The sequence below is a fragment of the Camelus dromedarius genome, chromosome 2 (assembly GCF_036321535.1).
Source record: "Camelus dromedarius isolate mCamDro1 chromosome 2, mCamDro1.pat, whole genome shotgun sequence".
Taxonomy (NCBI): domain Eukaryota; kingdom Metazoa; phylum Chordata; class Mammalia; order Artiodactyla; family Camelidae; genus Camelus; species Camelus dromedarius.
In genome coordinates this window covers 60,494,072-60,520,670 of record NC_087437.1, presented here as the reverse complement: position 1 = coordinate 60,520,670, position 26,599 = coordinate 60,494,072, and the positions used below count along the sequence as shown (strand labels likewise).

Sequence of the window (26,599 nt, the reverse complement as noted above, 5' to 3'; positions counted from 1 at the left end):
AAAAACCTGCTCACATATGTTTAACAGCAGCTTTGTCCATAACTGCCAAAACTTAGAAGAAACCAAGATATTCTTCTGTAGGTGAATGGATAAATAAACTGGTACATACAGACAAAGAGTTATTCAGCACTAAAAAGAAAGGAGCTATCAAACCATGAAAACATATGGTGGAAACTTAGACACATATTACTATGTGAAAGAAGCCAACCTTAAAAGACTACATACTATATGATATAATATCTGGAAAAGGCAAAACTATGGAGGCAGTAAAAAGATCAGTGACTGACAGAGCTTAGAGGGGAGATAAGGATGAACAGGCAGAGCACAGGATTTTCAGGGCAGTGAAACTACTCTGCATGATACTGACGGTGAGTACATGCCATTATATACTTGTCTAAACCCATAGAATGTACATCATCAAGAGTGAACCCTAATGTAAACCATGTTGGTTCACTGATTGTACCAAATATGTCACACTGATGAGGAATGTTGAGGGTAGGGGAGTATGTATGTGTGGGTAGGGAGGGCTATGTGCAAACTCTCTGTACTTTCTGTTCAATTCTGCTGTGAACCTAAACTGCTCTAAAAGAATAAAGTCTATTAAAAAAAAAAAAGTGAACCCTAATGTATACTATGGGCTTTAGGTAATGATGTAGGGTCATCAATTGTAACAAATATACTACTCTGGTGGGAGATGTTGACAATAGGAGAGGCTATGCAGGTGGGACATTTCCAAACCTTCACTTAATTTTGCTGTGAACCTAAAATTGCTCTAAAATATAAAGTCTTGTTTGTTAAAAAAAAAAAAAAAAAGATATGCCCTGACACCAGCTCAGATCTGTCAATCTAGTTTATAATTACTTTTTTTAATACACTCATAAAAGAATGGAAACCTGCTAAAAAGCAAAAATAAAAAATAAGCTAAAATTATTTCCTGGTTCATTTCAATAATAATAAACATTACAGATAGCTTGTAATTCTAGCAAGAGCTAAGAACAGAAAATTATAAAGCTATTCCTCATCCAGGTAAGCAACACATTTCAGGTTTAACTTCCAAAAGCACAACACATCTGAATTTTGTATTATTACTGAAGCACACAGAAAGCAATATTTAACTTTTTTGAGGCATTAACTATGATAAAGTTATAAAGAAGTTCAAAATCTAGCTGTAATATTTATTATTTAATCATCAATCTCTTCTTTCATTACATGACCAAGTGTCTTCTATGCACAAAACATCGTAATACACATTGAAAATACAAAAATGCAAGGATCATTACTTCAAATTACCACAGTGGCCAAATAGGTAATTAACTTATATGAGTGAAGTAACCTTAGTGAAAGACAATAGGTAATGACTGGAACTATGGTGTACTGGAAAGAATGTGTGCTCTAGCAAAAGCAGATAGCATCTCTATCTCTCAGTAATCATTCAAAAAGGAAAAAAATCTATGTCTATTGATAATTCCAATACTGATAATTGGAAATCTGGTGTATCTTTGATTTTACAAGTTTACAGTTTCCAATAGTAACTATTTCCCGTTCAGTTTACATATAAGATGATCTTTTGCATTTGAGCCAAAGGATTTTCTACCAATGGCTCTTGACTTCTAAAGTCCAAAGTTTTCCCTGGGTGATTTTCAAGGGAGCCGGCACATTGCCTTAAAGCAACAGACATTCATGTGAACCACTACAATCACTGGCCTTTTAAAGTCCAGAGTTTACTAATTTTGACTCAAATTTCTTTGCTGCATTATCAAGCCTGGCTGAAACTAAAAAAAAAAAAAAAACAAAAACAACAACAACAACAAAAAAAAAACAAAACAAACAAACAAAAAACAAAACAACTGGACAAAAAATTAAGTCAACTGCCCAAGCCAGAAGATGTACCTTTTTCTAACCATATCCAGACTGTGCCTTTATTCAATGAACTCTTTCTGGAGGAGTCATTTTCACAGGTAAGGAATAGTATCTCACATGGCAGGAACTAAAAATTAATGTTCCTATCAAAGAAATGACAGCACAAAGAACGGTCAGATAAAACAGTGCTCTTTCCTATACCAAAAAAGATTCCTCAGAGAACTACAAAACAAAGGAACCTAAAAACTACAATGAAGTATCACCTCACGCTTGTCAGAATGGCCATCATTAAAAAGCCTACAAACAATAAATGCAATAAATAAAAAGGGTGTGGAGGAAAGGGAACCCTCCTATACTGTTGGTTGAGATGTAATTTAGTGCAGCCACTATGAAAAACAGTATGGAAGGTCCTTAAAAAACTAAAAATAGAACTACTGTATGATCCAGCAATCCTACTCTTGGGCATATATCCAAAGAAAACTCTAATTCAAAAAGATACATGCACCCCAATGTTCACAGCAGCACTATTTACAATAGCCAAGACATGGCAGCAACCTAAATGTGCATCAACAGATGAATGGATAAAGAAGATGTGGTATATATACACAATGGAATACTACTCAGCCATAAAAAAGAATGAAATAATGTCATTTCCAGCAATCTGGGTGGATCTAGAGATTATCATACTAAGTGAAGTAACTCAGACAGAGAAAGACAAATACCATATGATATCAGGTGTACGTGGAATCTAAAAAAATGATACAAATGAACTTATTTATAAAACAGAAACAGACATAGAAAACAAACTTATGGTTACCAAAGAGGAAAGAAGGAGGAAGGATAAATTAGGAGTTTGAGATTAGCAACTATAAACTACTATATATAAAACAGATAAACAACAAGGTCCTACTGTATATATAGCACAAGGAACTATACTCAATATCTTATAATAACCCATAATAAAAAGGAATATATATGTGTAACTGAATCACTATGCTGTACACCAGAAACTAATACAACATTGTTAAATCAACTGTACTTTAATTAATAAATAAATTAACAAACCCAAGGGAGCCTAACTTATTGTCCTTAGATATCAAGATTAATGACCCAAACTCTCCAAAGTTTAGGAGAAAAGCAAGTAAGTGGAAGAGCTTAAAGTTAAAGTAGGAAGAGATCAGTGGCCAAATCAGAAGTTTAACAAGGACTTCGAGCTGAAGGGAATATAAATTAAAAGTGAAAAGATACATAACGCAAAAGCAAGAGCACTTTACTTGCATTGTTTGTTTTTTTATGAGGGGGAGGTAATTAGATTGATTCCTTGATTTCCGCTTGGAGGAGGTGCTGGGGATCAAACCCAGGACCTCTTGGGTGCTGAGCATGTGCTCTCCCACTTAGCTATACCCTTCCCCCAGCATGAGCATTTTAATGTCAGCAAACAAACTATGTTCTCTTTCAGATCAAACTTTTCTTTTTCAGTAATAAACCTACTTTTATTCTTGGGTACCATATTTTGGCTATTATCCATATTTTGATTATAATCACAAGAGTGTGACCCCATCTGAGACTTATGGTCATAAGTTAAACTACAATTCTTTGCTTGTCTCCAGTCATATTCTTCTTTTTAGGGAGCAGGAATGGATGAAGGTAGCAGGTTGAACAAAGGCTGGGATTTTGCCAGTGAAGATGGAGAGGGCACGAAAGGAGACAATACATTCAAGGAAGTGACTACCATGACAAACCATAGAGGCTAAGCTAAAAAAAGTAGATAAGTAGAGGTACAAGGGGACAACCAAGTGATGGTGTCAAGTGATTGAAGGGTCAAAATCAGGATGAACTGTTAGAATAGGAGTAAATAAACTGATAGATGTAGTCAGAGAATGGGATGATTTAAATCAAGATTTGGGAGATCTAAATTAGTATCTTGGAAGCAAGCACCTGAGTTGGAGTGGAGGGCAGGATGGTTAGAAAAAAAGAGATTAAGAAAGAAGCCACGTTGTTGAATCAGTGTGGATTTTGGCTGGATATCACTAAGAATGACAACATGAATAACAGTATCAAGGACAATGAGCCTGACACTAAAATCTTCAGTGACTAAACCAGACTGATGAGGACACTAGATTACTAACAGCATAAGGCATAGGCACTAAATTGAATAGTCTGATGGCAAGGGCTTCAGGAGCGCTGACAGGTAAAAATTATTTATGTAAAATGTTTTCAAAAACAAATGCTTTTTAAAAAAATGCATAAATAAGTTATTTATGAATGGCATATGTAGTAGGAACATGAACTAAAAGTGTGAAACAAAAGTCATAATTGTAGTTGCCTAAAAGTCATAATTGTAGTTGCCTAAAAAGAGAGGAGAATGGAAACAGAACATTATGATAAAGTTGAACTAGCAAGGTAAAACACTGTGAGAAAGTTGAAGTTTAATAGTTTAATGACAGATGTTAAAAAAAAAAAAAAAAGAAAGAAGGAAAGAAAGAGAGAATAAGGAAGAAAAAAGCACACTACATATGCCCACAGGGAGAAAAGTCAATCATTAGTTAATTATTACTCTTTAGGACTAGCTCTTTCATTTTCATTTTTAAGTTTCATATTATTTTATATAAACAGATTTAAATAATTAGATTTAAATAAATCTAATAATTTAAATAAATTAAATAAAAGTAACATTTTTTCCACTCCTCATATTTATTAGAAGCAGCCTGGCTATTTGTACATTTGGCCATAATCAGGACGCCAATTCTCAATTTGTGGAACTGGCACATAAGGCAGCATAATAAATAAATAAGATTGATACTTAAATTAGTGAATAAAATAGCTTATCATTGAATTTCGTATCTAATAACAGATAAACATACATAAAGCCCTTCTATAAAGTTTCTGTGTAAGACCAACTGTATGGAAGAATTTCGAATAAGTAATAAAGTTCTTTTCTGACACTAATGCAGTATAAGACATCATCTCTGTCCATTATTATAGAGACTGAATACTATTAAGAAAATAGTTGTTATACTTGAGTAATTAATGAATCAAAGAGCAGAAGATGAAAGTGTATCACTAGAGGACAGTATATACATTTCAAAATATGAGTATTTAGCTTATAGAGATTAGTGATGGTAATGAAGTTGGACATTTTAAGACTGGAAACACTGCCACTTAAATCACAAATATCTCTAAAATTCTACAACTTAAAAAGGCAAACTTGGAAAAGCACATTACAGAGTACATTTAAGATCTTACTACACATGGGTGCTTCTAATATTGATTCAACATACCAAACAAATAAGTCTTTTCATTTTCCAACCAGCACAAATACATTAAAAATATATTTAAATCTCATCTCAGCTTGTACATCAAAAAAAGAAAATCAAATAGGAAACTTAAAATTATATAAGTACTTTCATTACAATTCAATTCTAGGCAATACAACTGTATTGTGCACAAACATAGTTAGGCAATACACTAGGAGCTTGAAGTACACAGATAACATCTGTGCTCATGCAGTTCAGAGTATGGAAAAGCCCAAGTTTTAGAAATATTTTAAGTTATTGTTTCTCAAAGTACAGCCCGTGAACCAGCAGCACCAGAAGCATAAGAATTATCTTGCTTGTTAAAAAAATTAATTGCTTGTTAAAGTATACTTCTGTGCTCCATCTCAAAACTATTAAAACAAAGTAAGAATCTGTATTACTTGCAAATACCTCTGGTGACTTATTTACATAAAAGTTTGAGAATCAATGCCTTAAATATTAATTACTGCTATAAAATAGTAAAGATGAAAAAGATCAACCCCCCTTCTAATTATGAAGATTCTGACATAAAGCTGATTTTTTAAACTTTAGGTTAAAATGCTTAATAGTTCTTTTTAAAATATTTGTATAACATTTAAACTTTATATCGGGAAACTTTCATTAAAATAAACACCCTAAGGAAATAAAATAGATTTAAGCAAACAAACTTACGGTTAGTGATATCAGGTGGTGCATAGCCATCGTTCATATACATACTTGTGGGTTTTGCCACTTTCAAATAAACAAAATCAGATGTGTTCTTTAAGGCAGTTACTGCTTCTTCATGAGTAACTTCTTCTAAACACACACTATTCACCTAAAAGAAAAGAAAATCCCAAAAGTTTTACTTCTGCCTTTCCAAACTGAATGTCTGTTGTTTTTTTTTTTTCTTATTGTCTTGGGTAGAATCTTTGGTACAATGTTGAATAGGAGTGATTGTGTCTTTCTAGGAATTTGTCCATTTCATCTAAGTTACCTAATGTGTTGACACTGAGTTATTCATAAATAAAAGTATTCCCTTATTTCTCTCTTTTATTGCTACTTTTAGAATTTGAGTCATCTATTTTTCCTTGGTCAGTCTAGCTAAAGGTTTGTTAATTTTGTTGATCTTTTCAAAGACCCAAGTTTTGGTTTTGTTGATCTCTATGGCTGTCCTATTTCCTATTTCATTAATATCTGCTCTAATCCTTCCTTCTGCTAGAGTTAAGTTTAGACTGCTCTTCTTTTTTGTAAACATTTTTTTTTCTGCAAAGAAATAAAACACTATAAATGTTTCTAGTTTTTAAAATTACAATGTATTAAACAAATGCTCACTTTAGTATAATTTTTGATTCTATAATCAACTAGAGAAAATATTTTAATATTTTGACAAAAATTTCTAAAGGTCACAGAACAATCCTAACTTTCCCCATTGATTATTCATAGTGCTTTGCAGGGTCATTTTTATGGTCCTACCCTACAGTGTATTGTGAAGACTGCTTGCGTTTTGAATTATACAGCTGTGGTATACTGTTCTTTTGGTGGCCTACAGTGAGGTATTAGTAACTGTGATGCAAAGAGAGGATTAATAAATGCCACACATTAGAGCTGTCTTCTTGGGAAGCTCACTCTTGGTATGTCCCTCTTGGAACTTAGTCACCATCTTGCGAGAAGCCCAACTTAGCCATGTGGAGAGGCCACTGGAGAATTAAATACCTGGCTATCAGCCCCAGTTGAGCTTCCAGCTGACAGCCAAAACCAACCTGTCCACTGTGTGTGAGCCAACTTGGAAGTGGGCTCTTGGCGCTAGCTGAGCCACCCCAGTAGACATTATCTGAAGTAAAGACAGGCTGTCCTGGCCAAACCGTACCCAGACTGTAGAAGTGTAAGCAAATAAATGATTGTTGTCATTTTAGTCACTAATTTTCATGTTTTCTTATGCAGCATTAGATAGCTAATAAAAGAAGTGACAAGATTTGCTGAGGGATTCAATGTGCAGTGGGAAATAAACTGATTCTAAAGTTTTAGACCTGGGCAGATGGAAGGATAAAGTTCCCATTTAGTGAGATACAAAGATTATGCAAAAAGCAGGATTTGGGGTGTGGGGTGTTACTGGTGCTGGGGGGTGTTGTTGTGACTTGGAGATTCATTTTTAGATATAGTTGTCCTCTGGTATCTATGGGGGAATGATTCTATGAACCCACTGCCTCCTTCACTTTCTGCGAGGTTACCAAATCTGCGAACTTTCAAGTTCTTTATGTACAATAGTATAGTATTTGCATATAACTTATGCATTCTCTTTAAATCATCTTTAGATTACTTATAATACCTAATATAATGTAAATGCTATGTAAATAGTTGCCAGCCTACAGCAAATTCAAATTTTGCTTTCTGGAATTTTCCCCTCCAAATATTCTCGATTCTCAGTTGGTTGAATTTGCAGATATGGAACCCACAGATACACAGGGCCAACTGTATATTAAATTTGAGATGACTCTTGAGACATACAAAAGGAGACTAAGGTTCAGAAAACAATACCTATCTCTATCAAGAACAATGAAACGCAGTAAGTTATTTGACCACCTATCAAAGAGAGAACACAAAACATAGAAGTACTGAATCCTGGATCACTTCAATACTTAGAGGTAAGGGAGAAGATGCATCAAAAAGAAGAATGAGGAGTGGCTAATGAGATAAGAAGAATAGCAAGACAGAGGGTGATTATTAGGCAAACTGGAAAAAGTGTTTTAAGAAGGAAGAAGGTGTGTCAAATGCTTGATATAACACTTAAGGTGAAAATCAGGAATTAAATAATTTCAGTGGAATTATGGCAACAAAAGCTTCACTAAATGGTAAATCAGCATAAATTGCTGGCTCCCTACCCTAAAATTGATTCTGGAGAAACGATAAAGGAAAACATGGTATCTAAGAAATTAAAAATAAAAATGAGAAACCTAGTGGAGAAAGAAGGCTGTCTTGAACTGGTGTACGTGTGTAGGGTATGTGTGTGTGTGTACGTGATGATGAGGGGGTGCTGGCTGCACCTTGGAGAAAAGAGTAGCAAGTCACAGATGTGAGAGGGTAGGTTAGAGAAAAGCAGTTGAAGGACAGCTCCTTCCTCTTCCCTGTCATTAACTCAAAAATAATCAGCTCCTCTTCCTAGCAGAACTATTCAAATGTCAAAAAATAAAAAATAAAAAAGAAGAAATAACTCAAATCACTACTGTACCAGATTTAGATTATATGCCTTTTCAGATTCACTTGAGCCTACCTGCCTACTAGAGGCCTTGGTTGCTTGCTTAGTGGCGAGTCCTGGCTACTGCTACTCTCTACCATTACCTCCTCTTCTGGAGTAAGGACTGGGCCTGGGCATGGCTGATATGTTCCACATATTGAGAGCTGTAACATATTAGAAGACCATGTCTGACCTGTCTAGACCATTGAGGCTCTAGCCCTCCCCACCACTTCTGGATTCAGGGTAAGTGCTATGCCAGAATATGGGAGCTGGCTTCCCTAGCATTTGCCCAGAGGAGCTGGGTAACATAGTTCAGAAATCTGGGACAGTTAACCCCTGGGGAGTAGACTCTAACTAACAAGAGATAGGAGACTAAAAGGGGCCAGCAGATAAATCCTTTCTTTTCCTTGGCTGGATCTAAGGTTTAGTGGTTCTACACTGACTGCCTGGAAGACTGTCCTACGTGACAAGCAATCAGCTACATTTTCTTATGAAATTACAGCCAGCTCAGAAACATAATACCTTGTATTGGCTTTCTCTCATTCTCTGCCTCATTTTTCATTTCACTCACTCTAGCTTCTCTGAAGTCATACCTCCCTATAATACCTTAGCACAGTAGTTTTTTCTTCAGGTTTTGTTTTCCCAGGGAACATGAACTAAGATAATTATTGATGAAGTTTGAATAAATAAATTGTGATACAGTCTATAGTACCAGAACAGAATATTATATAGAGGTGAATGAATACATTTCAGCTCTAGGCAATAATATGGCTAAGTCTCAGTAAAATAATACTGAGTGAAAAAAGTATTAAAAGACTATATACAGGACAAGAGCCTTTAAAATTTTTTCAAAACAAATAATACTAAACAAACATGTAGGCATATGTATGTGATTAAACACTCTTTAAAAACAAAAGAATGAGAAACATAAATTGTTGATATTCTAGTTCTTGGGATGGGTAATGACTAGCAGTTTTTTTTACTATATTATAAAGAAAAAAAGAAAGAAAAAAGGTCACACATGAACAAAGAATGACACTGTTATGAACCTAAGGATTATGATTAAACAATTTTGTGCATCCAAGCCTCTAACTCTTCAATAAACAAGAGAAAAAAGAAAAGGAAAAAAAAGAAAAAAGAGGGGAGCTGGTAGAGGAAATGGAATTGGTAAGTGAAGATAGTAAAGAATTATTTTTCAGGTTTTGACTACTGACTCATCTAAATATCATTTAAACATTTTTGGCATGCAGAAATTCCAGAGTCTGTCAGAAAAAAACATTAAAATGATTTTTAAAACAATGGATTTCTTATACTTACTGCTAAAAGTTTATCTCCAATCTGAAGTTTACCGTCTTTATGTGCGGCACCTCCTTCAATTATTTTGGTTACATAGATGCTATTATCTCCAGGAATATGTTGATTTCCAACACCTCCAGCAATGCTGAATCCAAGACCTGTTTGGAATACACTAGTTTCAGAATTTCACCAATAAACATAAACTTAAGTCCAGAAAGAAATGGCTGAAAACTAGAAGGTGATAATTTTACTGAACTAATGTTTTTCAAAGTAGAAAAGAATCTATTTACCTACTTTTAAAACCCGAAGTATTTTGTAACCAGGGGATAATCCCAAATATATGGGCCCCTAGAGTCACAAGTAAATTCCTTTTCTTCCACCCTCCAAGTTACATCTTACAGTTTCTTTGTAAATGAATTTGTTAGTGCAAAGAGATACTGTAAAATTGTTTCACTTTTGTTTCCATCATAATTGTGTTTCTTAACTAACATTTTCAATACTTCCACAAGATTAAAACAATTAGGGGACACAGGGAACTATATTCAGTATTTGTAGTAATTTTTAATGGAAAAGGATATGAAAACGAATATATGTATGTATATGCATGACTGGGACATTGTGCTGCACATCAGGAATTGACACACTGTAACTGTACTTCAGTTAAAAAACTGGGGGAAAAATTTGTGGTGGTGGGCAGAACTAACAGCTTCAGGAATGCAGATGCTTCTGTTGTTTTTCAATATTCTATGAATTAATTTTAAATAAGGAATTTCAATAATTCATAAATCCCATAGCTTCAATGCCAGACAAACTTATAGCTCTCTATTCCTTTTCCATGAAGCCACAAATTAAAAACAGTATTTCAATTTATCCTCAATCCTATCCATGCTTTCAAAATTCAGAAATCACATCCTAACATTCCTTATTATAGATGTAACTACTGACACCCTAAAAAATATTTTCTTCTTTTAACTTATTTAGCCTGTGTACCTGCATTTAATTTACTTTGTAGATTAATGATTACAAGTTAATATCAACACTTGTATCAATGACTTCAAAGTGTTTACAAAGAATTCTACTCAAGACAAAAATCAGTAGAAATAAGAGAAATTCTAAAAATTCACTCAAGTTTTGCAGATTACCAGTATTGTTAGTTAGAATGTGTCATAAATAACTTCATAGTTACATCTTATTCAGCGATTTCTTACTTAGTAATTTGTTTTAGTTGGATTTACTTCATACCTTTAGGACCTTTAATGAGCTTTATTTCCATTATTTTTTCTGATACTGGTTTCCGTCTTTTTACATACAAGCGTACAATAGACCCTGCTTCTTTCAAAGCTTCAACTGCTTTGCTATGTGTTACATCACGAACATCTACTTCATTTACTCGCAATATACAGTCATTGACCCTGAGGAAAAAAGTATTCAAAATAAAAATTAAATATTAACAATTTAAATATCATTTCTTCACTCTGCCAATTTTTCTTGTCATTTTCATTTTTTAAAATAGAGATTTATTAGAATTATTTATTAGAATAAACTGTATGTTCAATTCCAATGTATCAAATACTCATAGAAATACAAACATTCCCAAAGGGCCAGCAAAAGTAACAGTGCAAATAGATTATTATTCAAAATATTAATGACATTGTATGATTATGTATAGAAATTATGTATAGAAATTAAGATACTTTACCAAAACAGTAAATATTTACTTAGCATTAAACACATGCCAGGAACTTCTTTGAGTGTTTTAAGCCTTAAAACAACTTGTAAGGTAGATACATATTTATATCCCTATTTTACAGATGGAGAAAATGAGGCACAAAGAGTTAAAATAACTTTCTCAAGGCCACCCAGATAATGACTAACAGAGCAGTGATTCAAAGATAAGAAAACTGAGGCTAAGACTGAATAACTAGCTTATGGTCACAGAGATAGTAAGTGGCAAAACTGAGATTAATCCACTGATTTAACCCAAAATAAACCGATCTCAGTTTCAACTCCATGGTATTCCATCAGAAAACAAATTAAAAAATGGTCATTTCAAATTGGGCAGAGAAGGGGAACAAAACACAATTAAAATATTTAAATTGATGATGATAAACTTCTATATCCAATTAACTTTCTTTAGAGGAAAGAAATTCTGTATCTAAAGACAGTGATACCTTAGAGTTAGTACTATAGGTATGTTCTCCAGTGAAACAAATAGAGTATGTTAATTTTCACACAAGAATTACAAATAAAAGGCCAATAACAGAATCAGGAAGTAAATGTTTACATTTACATGAGTGGACTAATTATTAATTTTATATCTAATTTCATTAATATGCCACCTGTCATATCCAGTGATAAGTAAAGTTTAGAAACTGAAAAGCTGCATAAGGTACCAGCAGCCTTAAAATCAGAGGTTCTTTTTAACAGACTATACAAAAATCCGTAGTCCTAAAACTTCAGGAAACTCTCACCATGTATTAAAAAAACAAACAAGGGAATAGGAAAAGTGCCACAATCTATGGCATAAGGAAGTAATAAAGTATGCTAAAGATATCCTCTGTAATGGAAGGTTAAATTTAAACAAGAGAGCAATGTACATTTATTAAATTAAGAAAATATATTAATTTATTTAAAGTTTGCATAATCTTTACTCTTTGTGGTATGGGATTCAAACTCAGATATATATGATTGCTTGTATCTCAAATAAGTTTATATACCTGTTTCCCACCCAGAAAATACATGGAAAACATTTTGTGAAAGTATTTGAAAATATAACAGGAAAATCTATGATTTTTATAAATTTGCTCACAAATATTTAAACTATCAAACTTATTATTCAAAATGTTTAATTTCTAAGATAAAACTGAATTCCTAACTGAAAAGAGGAAAACAATGCTTAAAGCACAATGATTTCATTCATTCATTTGATATTTGAGCATCTACCTTATGTTGGTTATTATGACAGTGTTTCTTATTTGTATTTATTCATTGTTCAGTCTGCCACAAGAAAAATATACAAAGTGGATTTAGTATCACAACATAAACTGCAAAACATACCGCAACCTTCCATCTTGGGCAGCTGCTCCCCCTGCAATAATTTTGGTAATGAAAATACTTGAGTCATCTCCAATGTGTGGGTTGTCTGTACCTCCTGCAATGCTGAAACCAAGCCCTGAATTTCCCTGGGGACAGAGGGAAAAAAATTTGAGACTGAATAAGAATTATCTTTATTGATAGGTTCCTGTCATTACGGGACCTAGAAACTGTACTAATACAGGGAACATACATCATAAAGGCATATGCATAGGGAATATGGTGATTCTAAAAATAAGAAATACAAGGAAAGCTCTTTTTTCTCTACGAATTAAGAGGTATTACTGCTAGGCAGGTAAGGTTGAAGAACAGGTACTAAGTACTTTTGGAGTCTGATCTACAGTTCTTTCTTGAAAAGTATGTGTGCAATTTGTCCTTGCAGAGGTGTCACTATTAGATCTCTTTCTTTTAGACTGCATCTTGCTCATGTTTGGTAAGGCAAATTGTTCCTAAGGAAAAAAAAACTGATGTGATCCTTCTGCTGCTATTAGTTCTATGTAGGCAATACCAATACATTATTTCAGCCTTTTACAAAAGGGATACTGGATGGTGCTTTTCTTCCGCTAACTCTGTCATCAGCTTATTTTAAAATGTATCAGCTAAGTAACACAGCCACCATCCTTGATGTGTTTAACCAAAGCACCTGACTAGCAAAAGGCTTTTTTTTTTTTTTTTAAATATTGAAAACCCAACTGCAGAACATAACTTTGGTGAACTTTCTTGTCAGCAAAGTCAGTTTTGCCAAAACAGTGCTACTTCTTGCTTGTTTTTCGTACTGGATTTTTGAATAATATTTTCTTTGAAGAAAGGGTTCTACTGCTACAAAAAGGACAAGTGATCTAAGCAAAGGTATTAAATGTTTATTTTTGCAAGAATGTTCTAACTCTGGCTTTCAGGCAGCTCAAATAAGCTGGCATACGTGAATCTATTACTTAACCGTTAGTATTAAATAGCTTAAACATTCACTGTACTATGATATGTCCTAAAACTCTATTTTAACTTTTTTTTAGTCTGAACTCTACAAGAGTTACTAGAGTATCAATAACTGTATGAATAAATTGTGTGGGGCTACCAATTTACTCAGGTATTCAAGTTCTGCTTTTTAAAAAATTGAGATATAATTACAAATAACTGTATAAGTTTAAGGTATAAAACACATGCTGATTTGATACATTTAAATAGTACAGTAATGATTACCACTGTTATCAGCTAACAACTCTATGAGGTCACATGATTGTCATTTTTTGTGGTGGGAACATTTAAGATCTAGTCTCTTAGCAATTTTGAAATATGTAATACAGAACTGATGACCATATTTGCTATGCTATGCACTAGATCTCTGAAACTTACTCATCTTCTAGCTGCAGGTTTGTACCCTTTAACAACATTTCCCCAATTCTCGGAACTCAAGGTCTTTAGTCAGTGAAAAATACAATGTTCGGTTCCGACTAAATAAAGGAATTTAAAAGGTACTAGGAAAAAATTAAAAATGAGTAAGATAAAAGGGATAAGAGTCAAGAGATTTCAATAAAACTGGAAAAAACCAAAATGCCACATTAAAATGTGACATTAATACTGTTTACTTGTAAGATTCAGTCATCCACCTCACTTGAACAGGTGACCTAAATTCAGGAGTAGGCAATAAAAATCTATTATACATGTAAAAGATTCTTTCAGGTCTATTTTCACTCAGTCTATTCTGGCTTCAAACATAAATAAATCTAATTATACAGGATTTTAGTCTTAAACCTACATTCAGTTGCTTAGAAAATTTACTTGTATGGAACACTTCACCCCCCAAAAATGCTGGTCAGACAAGGTGGTATTGCTAAAGTACAGTATAAATTGAGCAGATATTCTTAAGGAGAAAAATATATTAAGAAAATTTAAACATCTGAATTGTATCCTTATTTTCTGACTGGGGGAATTCATGAGAAGTTTTCAACAAAGTCTTTTCCATTAAATCTACGATTATTATTTTGCTGGGAAAGAAAACTGACAGAATGACCATGTTACTAGGATACTAAATACTTATTTAAAATAAATAATATTTTATTGTATGAAAAATAAATAAAAATAAAAACTGAGAAAAATCTGAGAAACTGTCAGCCTAGAGGAGCCTAAGGAGACATAATAACTAAATGTAATATGGTATTCTAGATGGGACCCTGGGAGAGAAAACCATAAAAACTAAGCAAATTCAAATGAAGCATAGACTTCAGTTAATAATAATGTATCAATATCGGTTCATTAGTTGAAATAAATGTATTCTAGTAACGCAAAATGTTAACAATAGGTGAGACTGAGTCCAGGGTAAATGGAGACTGACTGTACAACTTTTCTATAAATCTAAAAGTATGTTAAATAAAAAGTTTATTTTTAAAAAGATGTTATTAAAGAAAAGCAACATGTTCTGAAAAATGCCACAGCTAATTTTATGACATGTGGACTTATTAAAGAAATGAATACTATATGGTTCTGTTTTTGAACGATGATCTTCCTTGGATTCTATATGAAAGAGCAGTATATTTAATGAGTTCTTTAAAGCAACAAATTTATGCATAAAAACAAGATAATTAACAGTTTTTACCCTTTCAAGTGTGATTTCTTCATATTCATAATCTGCATCAGTGCCGTTAACCTAATGGGGGAAAAAGAAGTAGCACAGAAATTTAGAGTAAAATGTAAAATGGCAAGATATAATTTTGTACGACTTCTTAACGAAAAACGTTAAATATGATAGTAATCAAATAATACAGTTTCATTTTAATAATTTAAGGAAAGATTTCAAGGAATGCAAAAGTACAAATGTGATTAAAGAGTTGACATTCATAGTACTATGACTTTCAAATGCAGAAAGGGTACAGTTAGCTTTTAATACTAGTTGAATTCCTATTCTCATCTCTGCCTTAATCCACACATCTAATCAGTTGCCAATTCTTACTGATTTAAATACATCATTTTTTGTTGGAAAGCCACCATCTCTTCATTTGCATTTCTATTACCTTTGTTCAAGCCTTTGTTAATCTCTTCTGGATTACTGCAAATGTAATCTACCCCATCTCTTAGATTGGTATTCTCCACTGCTCAAATCATTCTAATGTGTTTTACGCAGATGGATCTTTATGGAGCCCATATATAGTAACATACTTCCCCTAAAACGTTCAGAAACTCTCATACAAGACTGTATGAACTGACCCCAATCTATCACTCAACTTCATTCCAAACGTATGTTTCTCATGAGCTTATACACCATCAGATTTGAATGACTTGCTCCTTCCTTTACATATCCTGCAAGTTCCTACCTCCACATCTGTTACTTTAGTGCTTCCTGTCATAAATTTCAGTTACGTATTTCATGTTCAAGTTTGATTCACCATTCAAATTCCTGCTCACATCACACAGACCAAGAATTTTCTCTCATTCCTTCTAATTTACTCCTTATACCCTCCTGGAAGAAGTAATTCCCACAGTGAGAGCCAATGGTGAAGGCTGAATAGTCCTTGGAATCAGATTAACTTGGATTCAAATCATTGCTTTAACATTTCTGGTGATATGAAGCCAGGGAAAATAATCTAGTCAGTCAAACAGGGACTGTGATAAACTGCATTCTCTAGATGCTACCTATCTTCCATGCTAACATGCTCTTTTGCAATATGGTTAAACCATCCTACCATCAAGCGATGTTATCTATTTCCCCTTCCTTTGGATCTAGGCAGATCCTAAATGAGCTCTGTTAAAAAGAATGTGGCACAAAAAATGCTGTGTGGTTTCTGAATCTAGGTCATGTGATGCCCTTGTATTGTTTGCCTTCGTCTTAGAATGCACTTTCTTAGAATCCAGAAGCTATAATGTGAGGAAGTTCAAGTACCTATGAGGAGATTCAAATGAAGGAGCAACAAGACCCCTGACCAATAACCCCAGGTGCACTTCTAACCAGCAGCTAGCACCAACTGCTAGCCATGTGAATGAGGCTATTTTATTTTGGATCTTCCAGTCTTTTCCAGTGCCCCACTCAAGATCATGTAAAGCAGAGCTATCCACTTAACCCAGAAAATCATCAGAAATAATGAATTAATTTTAAGCCACTAAGTTTCAAGGTGATTTGTTATACAGCAACAGAATAATGAAACAACAGAATAATGAAATCTATGTAAGCTACTTTGTTTTCTTTGCCATACTATAAGAAAGCAACCTCTAATTCAGATCCAATTCAGGAGTAAGGGGTTCTTTTCTTGAGGGCTTTTGAAACTCATCTCTACTACTTTTTTGGGTTCTTAATTCTTATGGCTCTAATGGATTCAGACCTAATTGCTACTTTGTTTTATTTTCTTTTTAACCTGAAGAGATTTTCTTGTTTTTGAAATGATGTGTTATAAATAAATAAATAAACATATTAATCTATGCTTTCTGTGCCTGTACAGTGCAGCAGGATTATACATATGCATATCCTGCCAACTTTACTGGAAGTTCCTTTTTATGAGTAAAAATAAAACCCTTATCTGCAGTTCCTGTTCTAAAGGTTATTTGTACCATTTTTAATTTTTTTTTTGCTAAAAGTCTACCAGTCTTTATCAAAGAAGTAGTTTTAACATCGTTAATTTATTAAATTTTATGTTATTTTTCTGCTTTTATTTTTATCAATTCTTTCTTTAGACTTTTTAAAGCTTCCTAAATTGAATGCCCAGTTATTTATGCTTATTACTTTTTTCTATTTTTAAAAACACCCATTAAAGTTAATAAATTTTTCTCAGCATATGGCTTGGCCAAATCCCAAAACTGCCACATTGGCCTCTATATTTGTTCATTTGTTTATTTCTAAAAAGCCTGAAATTTTATTCTGGAAAACATTTTCAAGTCTGTACTTATACAGCTCTTTTGGTGTTAATATGCAAAATTTTTGTGTTGTGACCTCATAATTTCTGCTTTAAGGAATTTAAGATTTCCACCATTAAGCTTTCTCAAAAGCTAGGTATTTAGTAAATGTCCCTGACACTTAATGTCAACTCATGATTTACTGATATCTGGTAAGGATTACAGGTAGCATGGAGTGATTTTAAAAAGATAAAAAGTTAGAGGGCCATATGAACCCCAAATGACTTTATTCCTAAACCTTCAATAACTTGCAACTGATAATTTCATGTATAGAGAAAATTCAATAACATCATTAAACACATTCAAACTGGGCTTCTAAATGCCAACAGCACATTACCAAACCCACAAATTATCACTTCATTAAAGCAAAAGTAAAAAAAAATAATAATAAAAAGAGCCAATGTTGGTGTAATATTTTGAAAAACAATACGGCTTCCAGCAAAACCACAAAATGGTTGGTTTGCTTAGTTTTCCTTTTATAGTATCTTTACAAAATGTGGCTTCCAAAAGGAAAGACATGCTTGGCTATTGGGTTTATTACTCTCAATTAACAGGATAAAGTGAAAGATAAAATTAGAGAAGAAAGAACAATTTTTAGATAAAATATTACAGATAAGACATCTGAGTTTTTTTCCCTTTAAAAACAGAAAATAGATTTAGAACACTTCTTGAGAACTGTCATTGCTATTACTTCCTAGTTTTGTAGTCCTATTAACAAATCAGTATTGTGTATGGGGGGGAAGGGTGAAAGCTGTAGAAGAAACTAGAAGTGGACTGGGGCCTGATTGTGAAAGGTCTTGAATGCTTTCCTGATGAATGAAAAACATTCTCGAAAGTTTTGAGCATCAAGTAAGTTTACTAGATTTTCCAGAAAAAGAACCGTGGCAGTATAACAGAAATAGAGAAAAACCAGAGAAAAGTAAACTGGTAAAGAAGTTATGGCAACACTTTGGGTAAAAGGCAAAAATTCCAAAGACATTTAAGAATAGCTGGTAAATTCCTCAATATTTAAAAAAAAAAATCTTAATCTTAGTGGGGAAAAAGCTTCATAAAGCCATAACTAAGAACTAAGAACAGCTGATCTATAATAAACTTGATCAGAGAAAAAAAAAAAAAAACAGATTATATAACATATAGCAAAGGTGAGTTTTATTCCACTTATCTAATCTGGTTTGGGACCAGAACTGAGCTACCTTAACTAAATTATGTTTTATAATATGTCTTATTATCTGGTAGGGAAATCACCCACAATACTTTTCTTTTAAATTTTACTTAGTTATTCTTGAGTTTTTAACTTTTCTATATGAACACTGTCCAAAAGAAGTTTCTGTGATGATGAAAATGTAATATAATCTACCTTGTCTAATGTAGGAGTTACTATCTACATATGGTTACTGACTGCTTAAATTGTGACCAGTGCAACAGAGAAACTATATTTTAAATTTTATTGAATTTTAATCAATTTAAATTAAATTTAAACACCAACATGTGGCTAGTGGCTACTATTTTTGGATGGCACAGCTCTAGATGAATCATTAAGTCCAACTCTATCCCTCCAAAACACACACACACATTGTCTCTCCTCCTTCTGCCTCCCTTTCCTCTCTCCTCCCCTGACCTGAAACACACATTCTCTTTTTTGGTGCTATGCTTGGCACTATACCAAATTTATACATTAATCTTGGAAAAATTATGACCTCAACTTTATCTTCCTGTTCAGCAACAAATTCTCTTCTGTACTTACTCAGGTATTCTCTTACGCCATCAGTAAAGCTGTGTAGTTTTCTTACTACAAACTCTATACATTTCCTATTAAGCTAATTGCTAGGTATTTTGTATTTTTGTTGATAGAATTAATGGACTCATTTTCAAATGGTTGTTGCTAGTATATTGGAATAGCATTTATTGTGTAACTTTTAAGTTGTATAAGCTTTCTAAAAAATATGATTTGCTTTAGTTATGGATAACATGCCATAAAGAAGCAGAAGAAAATTTATAATACATATATCCTCAGTCCCTTATTCCCAAAGATTTTAATTTTCTAAACAGCCTGCACTAATATATCCAAACAGGACACACAGATCCTAATACATAATAGGTATAAGATTGTTTAAAGGAAGATAAAAAGAAGTCTAATTTATTAATTCCCTGTCATTTAGGTGCAATTTAGGTTCTAACTATAGAGTAATATAATGAAATTCAAGATTTTATTTATCAACATTCATATGACTATTAATGCATAATCTCAGGCAATTAAAAACCTCAAAGTCTATACCACCATAAGGTAAGAATCTAAAAATAAAAATGTATTTGAGAGAAGAAAATTTTCTTCCTAATGAAATACGAACATTACTAAATATAAAGTATTAACCCCCAAAGAATTAAAAAATTTCCCTAAATAATGAACAGCCATTAAGCTAAATTTTAAAATACTGCAGTCATCAATTACACTACACATGCTGAAGCTTTCAGTATATAGAAAGTTTCCAAAGCAAAATTAAATTTTCCTAACCATCACTCTTCATGGTCTGTCATAAGGAAAATAAGGATAGAGGAACAGATGGGAATTATTTCAACAAATTACTTCATTTCTATCTCATTACTGGACCAGTAAGAACTCTAGAATTTTTGCTTTTAATTTTGCCTTCCCTTAACATTCTACTGTTTAGGAAAGGAACAGGCCTGAACAGAGAGAGATTCAAATCCAATGACAATGAAGTTATAACCTCAATTAATACTTTATTATTATTATTTTTTAACTGAAGTATAGTTGATTTACAATGTTGTGTTAGTTTCTGGTGTACAGCGTAGTGGATTAATACTTAAAATTGAGTATAATATATCATACTTAATGGTAAAAGACTGAATGTTTTCTCCCAAGGATCAGGAACAAAACTAGTTGCAAAAGCAACTTCTATTAAACATTTTAATGGAGGTTCAAGCCAGGGGAATTAAGCAAGAAAAATAACTAAAAGGCATCCTGATTGGAAAAGAATAAGTAAAACTATCTTTGTTTGTAGAACATGATCTTACATAGAAAATCCAAAGGAATGTACACACAAAAAACCATTAGAGCTAAAAGAGTTTATTAACATTGCAGGATAGAAGGTCATACCCCCAAATTCATTATATTCCTATACACTAGTAATGAAAAATCCCTAATAAAATCATGAAAAGAACTCCATTTACAATAGCATTAAAAGAATAAAATACTTAGGAATAAATTTAACAGAAGAAGTGTAAGACATGTACACTGAAAATTATAAAACATTATTAACAGAATTAAAGATGTAAATGAATGGAAAGACAGTCTGTGTTTGTGGACTGAAAGACATAATATTGATAATATGACATTAATCCCCATATACTTGTCTACCAATGCTTACCACAGCATTATTCATAATATCCAAAAGTGGAAATGACCCAAGAGTCTGTCAAGAGAAGGATGAATAAACAAAATGTGGTGTGTACATATAATGAAAAATAATTCAGCCATAAAAAGGAATGAAGTTCTGACATGCTACAACATAGGTGAACCTTGAAAACATTATGCTAAGTGAAAGAAGCCAGACACAAAAGGCCACATATTGTATAATTCCATTTACATGAATGGACAAAGCCAAAGAGACAGAAAGTAGATAGTGGTTGCCAGGGGATGAGGTAAGGGCAGAATGAGGAGTGACTACTAATGGGTACAGGGTTTCCTTACAAGGTGATGAAAATGTTCTGGAAATTTGAAAGTGGTGGTGATGGCACAATGATGTGAATAACTAAAATCACTGAATTGCACACTTTAAAAGAGTAGATTTTGTGGTATGTAAATATCTCAAGAAAAAAATTTTTCTAAGGTGAAACAGCTGAAAAAGGAAAGATATAATACAAATTCAAGTTGAAACAATGAGCTAATCCATTTTAAACATTATGCCAACAAAAGATAAAAAGTTTATTAACACATCATGCTAGTGGGGGGTAAAAATATTGATAATTTTTGTTGAAGTATAAATGGGTATAACTCTATGAGGTGTGACTTAGCAATAATGATCAAATCTAAAACTTGACACACTGAGCAATCTATGCATATGAATATATTCTGATTATACAGCTGCATATACACAGAAAAGTATACAAAAATTATCAGTAGGGCATTGATTTTTATATGGTAAAAGTTTAAAAACAACACATATGCTTGCATTTGCACAGAATGTTTATAGAAGGATATAAATATATACACAAAATTACTAACACTTAACGCCTTGGGCAAGACGAACTGGAAGACTGGGAGCAGGGGTGGAAGAAAGATTCACTTTTCACCAGATACACTTTTATCTATTTAAAATTTTGTACAATGTATATGCATTACCTTGTTCAATAATTACTTAATTTTGGGAAGTGTGGTGATGACAGTCAGGAAAAAAAACGTGTTCTAAGGCAACAGCTGCAATTTTTATTTTTATTCATTGATACATAGCTAGTATTAAATGATCAGGAATTAACAAAGGAATAGTAAGTTTGAAAACCATTCAGGGATATATTTTAAGTTTCAGAATTAAACTAAATAGTCATAAAGAATAGTTACTACTTAAATATTTCACAAAGTGTTCTTTAAGAATGATAAAGTAGCACACTCTGACAAACCTTGCTTAAAGTAATTGGAATTTATCTTATTTCCTTATGTAAAGAAAAGGGTTAATACATCAGGCCTAAGGCTCTATCTCTAGAAGAGTTTAAGCAGGCATTTGGGAAATTGATTTTGGCAGTGTTCCTATCATTCCCTAACTGAAAAGGTTATTTACTATAGCTAGATTTTGCAGAGACAATGCATTTTTTGCTGAACACCTGCTTTCCTTCTGGGAGCTTGGAAATTTGGTATGTGCTGGACAGAGGGTGCCTATGTGACCAACAACCAATAAACAACTTCAACTGGAGTCCATAATGGGCTTCCTTGGGCAGAAAAACTGCATACATGTTGTTGCATTTTCATTGCTGGGGAAAAGAGCATTTGGTGTGACCCATCTTGGGAGGAAGAAAGTGGAAGGAAACCTAAACATGGATTCCTCTAGACATACAGCCCTGTAATCTGACTGTAGATCCCAACTTATCCGTGACTTATCACATGGCTGTAATAAATCTTATCCATGAGTACTATATTCTGAGCCTTGTGGGTCTTAGCAAATCTCCCAATATGGATAGTGGCCCCAGCATATCTTGCTCAGCAGGAACATTTTTTTTTTAATAACATGTCATACAAACCTGAAATTAAACAACTTTTACTCTAAGTTGGCTGCTTCTATGGAAATCTTGCTTTTAATTTGTTGATATTTCTGCTAAAATGCATGTGTATTTATTTTCTTTGATATCATTTTCTTCTATATTAACCTTTCAGTTGAAAGGGTTTTAAAATCAAAATATTTAATGACCGACTCTGCCCTTAAGCAAAACATAAGTCAACAGAAGAAAACAGTGAGAGAGAAAGAAATGTGAAGAAGAAAATATTGACAGAAGAACAAACAAAATTCTGCTTAAGTATTCTGTATCAGTGTGAAAGGTGACATTGCCTGCAAAGAGTATTTTTGGTTCGTATTACGTATTATTATTTGAAGTTTTCAAAAATCCCCCCAATTTCTTGTAGTGAGCTGTAATGGAAAAGAATCTGAAAAAAAATATGTATGTGTAAGTATAACTGAATTGCTTGCTGTACACATGAAACTGATATTGTAAATAGACTATACTTCAGTAAAAAATAAGAATATAAAAAGTTCCCCCAAATTTGATATATCATATAAATAAAACAGAATAAAAAGCCAAGTAAAATGTTTTAAAGCACAGACTGAAATTAACTACAATTCGAAAATAGAAGAAAAAGATTTTTACAGTCTACCATATTATGTACCATTTGACTTTTTAAAACAGTGCAGGCACTACTTCTAAAACATCTCCAAAGATATTTTACCTTGGGGTGAAAAATGTTAGATTCTGTTGTTCTGGCTACTTACTTTAAGGGAGGAAGTTTTGTTTTGTTTTTTTAAACAAAATAAGTTTAGAGACAAGCACTAATCAACTTAAAGTCATAAAATTATAACTAATTATTTTAACATGTGAACACACATATAAACCTGGTCACTAAATCTAGTCACCCAATTAGACTTCAAAAATGATTCTGAACATATGGCATTGTGTAAATGACCACTGGCCAGAGACAGCCTTTAGTGAAAGTTATTCATTTTAATTTAAAAATAAAACCATAAATCTCTATTTCAACATTTCTGCTTTGTACAAGTATAGAAAAAACCAACCAAAAATGGACAAAATTGCTTCATTTACTTTAGTAATTACAGCTCAGTGATAGAATATTATATTTATAATGCATTAGAGAAAATAATTCTGTGATCTTTGTACCTGTTTCAAAACCTAAACAGGAAAAACAGAATTATTTAAATGTGGGGAGGAGTGGAACTTACGTAAGTTGATGTTTCCAAGCTATCTGTGTTGACCAGTACTGGAGGAGGATTTGCCTTAAAGAAAGAATTGTAAATGTGTTAGGCTTAATATGAGAATTCACATATTACACATTAACATTCACAAATGTTAGAAACATATGAAAGATCTGCTATTTCTTAAAATTATAATTTTACATAAACTTTCCACATGTTAAACAATGCATACGGTTTCTAGCACCAATGGAAGAATTAGGTATAGGCAGTTAAGTGATACTTGCTTTTGAGAAATAAATGATTACTTCTGCTAAATCAGACACAATTTTCTTAAGATTTGCAAAGAAGTTACCAAGCCTTCTCAGAAAATCCACAAATATTCTCTAGTATAACAAATAACTGCAAATTGCTTAGAATTCATTTGCTATTCTAGTGTCAAGGATCCCATGAAGAGTCCAATCATTTTATCATCCAGAAAAAAAAAATTCTGACCCACACCGAACTCTGTTTAAACACCCACACACCCCCACACACAAAAGCCATACAAAGAAATCAATTCCAAACTTAACAGAATACTGGAAACATACTCAATGTAAAAGCCATCAATTATGATCAACTACAATGACTGCTTTCCATCTGTTATTCTAGACCACTCACAAATCAATAATGGTCAAAAAGCAAAACAAAACAAAAAACCAAGTAGAATAACATAGGTCTAATTCGACTGAAAACAGCTTGGTCTATTAAGTAGGTGCAATTAAGTTTAAAGAATAAAACACAATTAATACCAAACAAAAAACATACCAGACCATACCAGAAGACTGATGTTATTCCTTTTAAAATTATCTTTCTTCTGTATATTTAAGAGCATAAAAGTACAAAGTCAAATGACATTTTCAGAGAATCAAAAAGATGATTATCCTTTAAGTAAAGTTTAAGATATGTTTATAAGCATTAACACTTCTTCTATTCCATTAACTAAATAATCAGACATAAAAGTTGCATGAAAGAAACATTATATACAAAATAACCATTTTCTTCCAAGCATAAGGGCTTTTCTAACAGATGGATATTCAAATGTTTTATATTATTTTCAGCAAGTACTAGATCTGTATGATCAAATGATAAAATGCTAAAGACAATACGTTTACATGCTTAAATAATTGTACAGTATGCATCTGAGCTACAGGAAGCAGCAAGTTAAAAATGAGTAGGAACAAGGATATGCTGTATAACACAGGGAACTATATTCAGTATCTTTTAATAAACTATAGTGGAAAATAATCTGAAAAAAAATATATAACTGAATCACTGCTGTACAGCTGAAACAATTAAAAAACCTGAAAAAACAAACAAAAGTGAATAGGGAATATTTTATTAAATATAAACATGACATTAACTACTTTATGTGCATAACTACTATATATACCTTTGAATATAATAGTCTATTTTCAAACAACTCAGTGAAAACCAAACCTAATAGGTAAAAATACCATTTGTGAGATAGCTATTTAAGTATAGCGAGTCAAAACATTTGAGATTTTACAAATATTTGAAATTGTTCCTTTTCCAATGACATATTGAGATTCTGCAAATTGATAATATTTTAATTCATTAAAAAATTAATGGTACAACTTCATCTTATTTTGCTTAAGCAATTACAGAGGTGGGCAAGAAAGAATAAGGCTATTTAAAGTTACAAAGAAGTTACATTCTTCAAAAATTATGGCAAGAAAACCATTTGGTCCCCTCTGCTCATTTATTACCAAAAATAGTGGAAAAAGTTGGTTTTTTATCAAAATCAAATTTATACTAAAATTATCACAATATAGCTCTGCTCATGATCACGAACTCATCATCACTGTATACAAGTTATCTTGATTTTAGTCATAGAAAGATCTATGTGATATTTGAAATACATAGAAATGAAATGATACAAAGTGTTAAATCTACTTCAAACTAAAACAATGACAATGAGAGGTTAGAAGGAGGGGTTATGGTTCATAAAAGAGTGCATGAGTTGAAGGCTTTTGTACTTGGGTGATAAGTATACATGGGAATTCAATGTACTACTCCCTTTACATTTGAGGATTTTTGAATTTTTTCATAAAATACAGCAATCATAAAATACGGCAAAACAATTATATTGAGTCAAGTACTTAGTGTGAGAGGTTAATAACTAAGGCAGTTGTGAAATATAGGTTAGAGTTGCTATTAAGATATTAGCATTCATGTCATAAAATTAATTTCAGTTTTAAAGTTCAGTTCTGAATAAAGAATAATACAGACTAATAAAAAGAATTTATAATTCTGACTTAATAGATATGATGAGGTAACTAACATATGTACAATAAGTTAATTTGTAGATGTATGTTGGAATTAATATGAGTGAATGATCATACTTGAAGGGAAACCATGGGATTAAGGGACTTGAAATTGAACAAAAACCAGGAATGTTCACATTGGGGATTAAGTAAGAATTTCAGTTAAAACTAATGTCAGGAGGAATTCAGCTCTTTTGAGCACAAGCGGCC

The 26,599-nt window shown here is 32.5% G+C and overlaps 1 protein-coding gene across 18 annotated transcripts in view; it reads right to left on the bottom strand.

Moving 5' to 3' along the window:
• DLG1 (discs large MAGUK scaffold protein 1) overlaps positions 1-26,599 on the bottom strand; it is a 228,839-nt gene that overhangs the window by 80,867 nt on the left and 121,373 nt on the right. For 17 of the 18 annotated variants that reach the window (XM_064493982.1, XM_064493986.1, XM_064493998.1 and 14 more), the window contains 6 exons: positions 24,093-24,146; positions 15,350-15,400; positions 12,724-12,848; positions 10,909-11,078; positions 9,688-9,824; positions 5,829-5,973 (listed from right to left, as the gene is read on the bottom strand). In XM_064493982.1, coding sequence (XP_064350052.1) covers positions 5,829-5,973; positions 9,688-9,824; positions 10,909-11,078; positions 12,724-12,848; positions 15,350-15,400; positions 24,093-24,146 — 682 coding nt within the window. Of the gene's footprint in view, positions 1-1,890; positions 1,971-5,828; positions 5,974-9,687; positions 9,825-10,908; positions 11,079-12,723; positions 12,849-15,349; positions 15,401-24,092; positions 24,147-26,599 lie in introns of those variants that run through there. The other variant, XM_064494044.1, reaches the window with a different exon arrangement.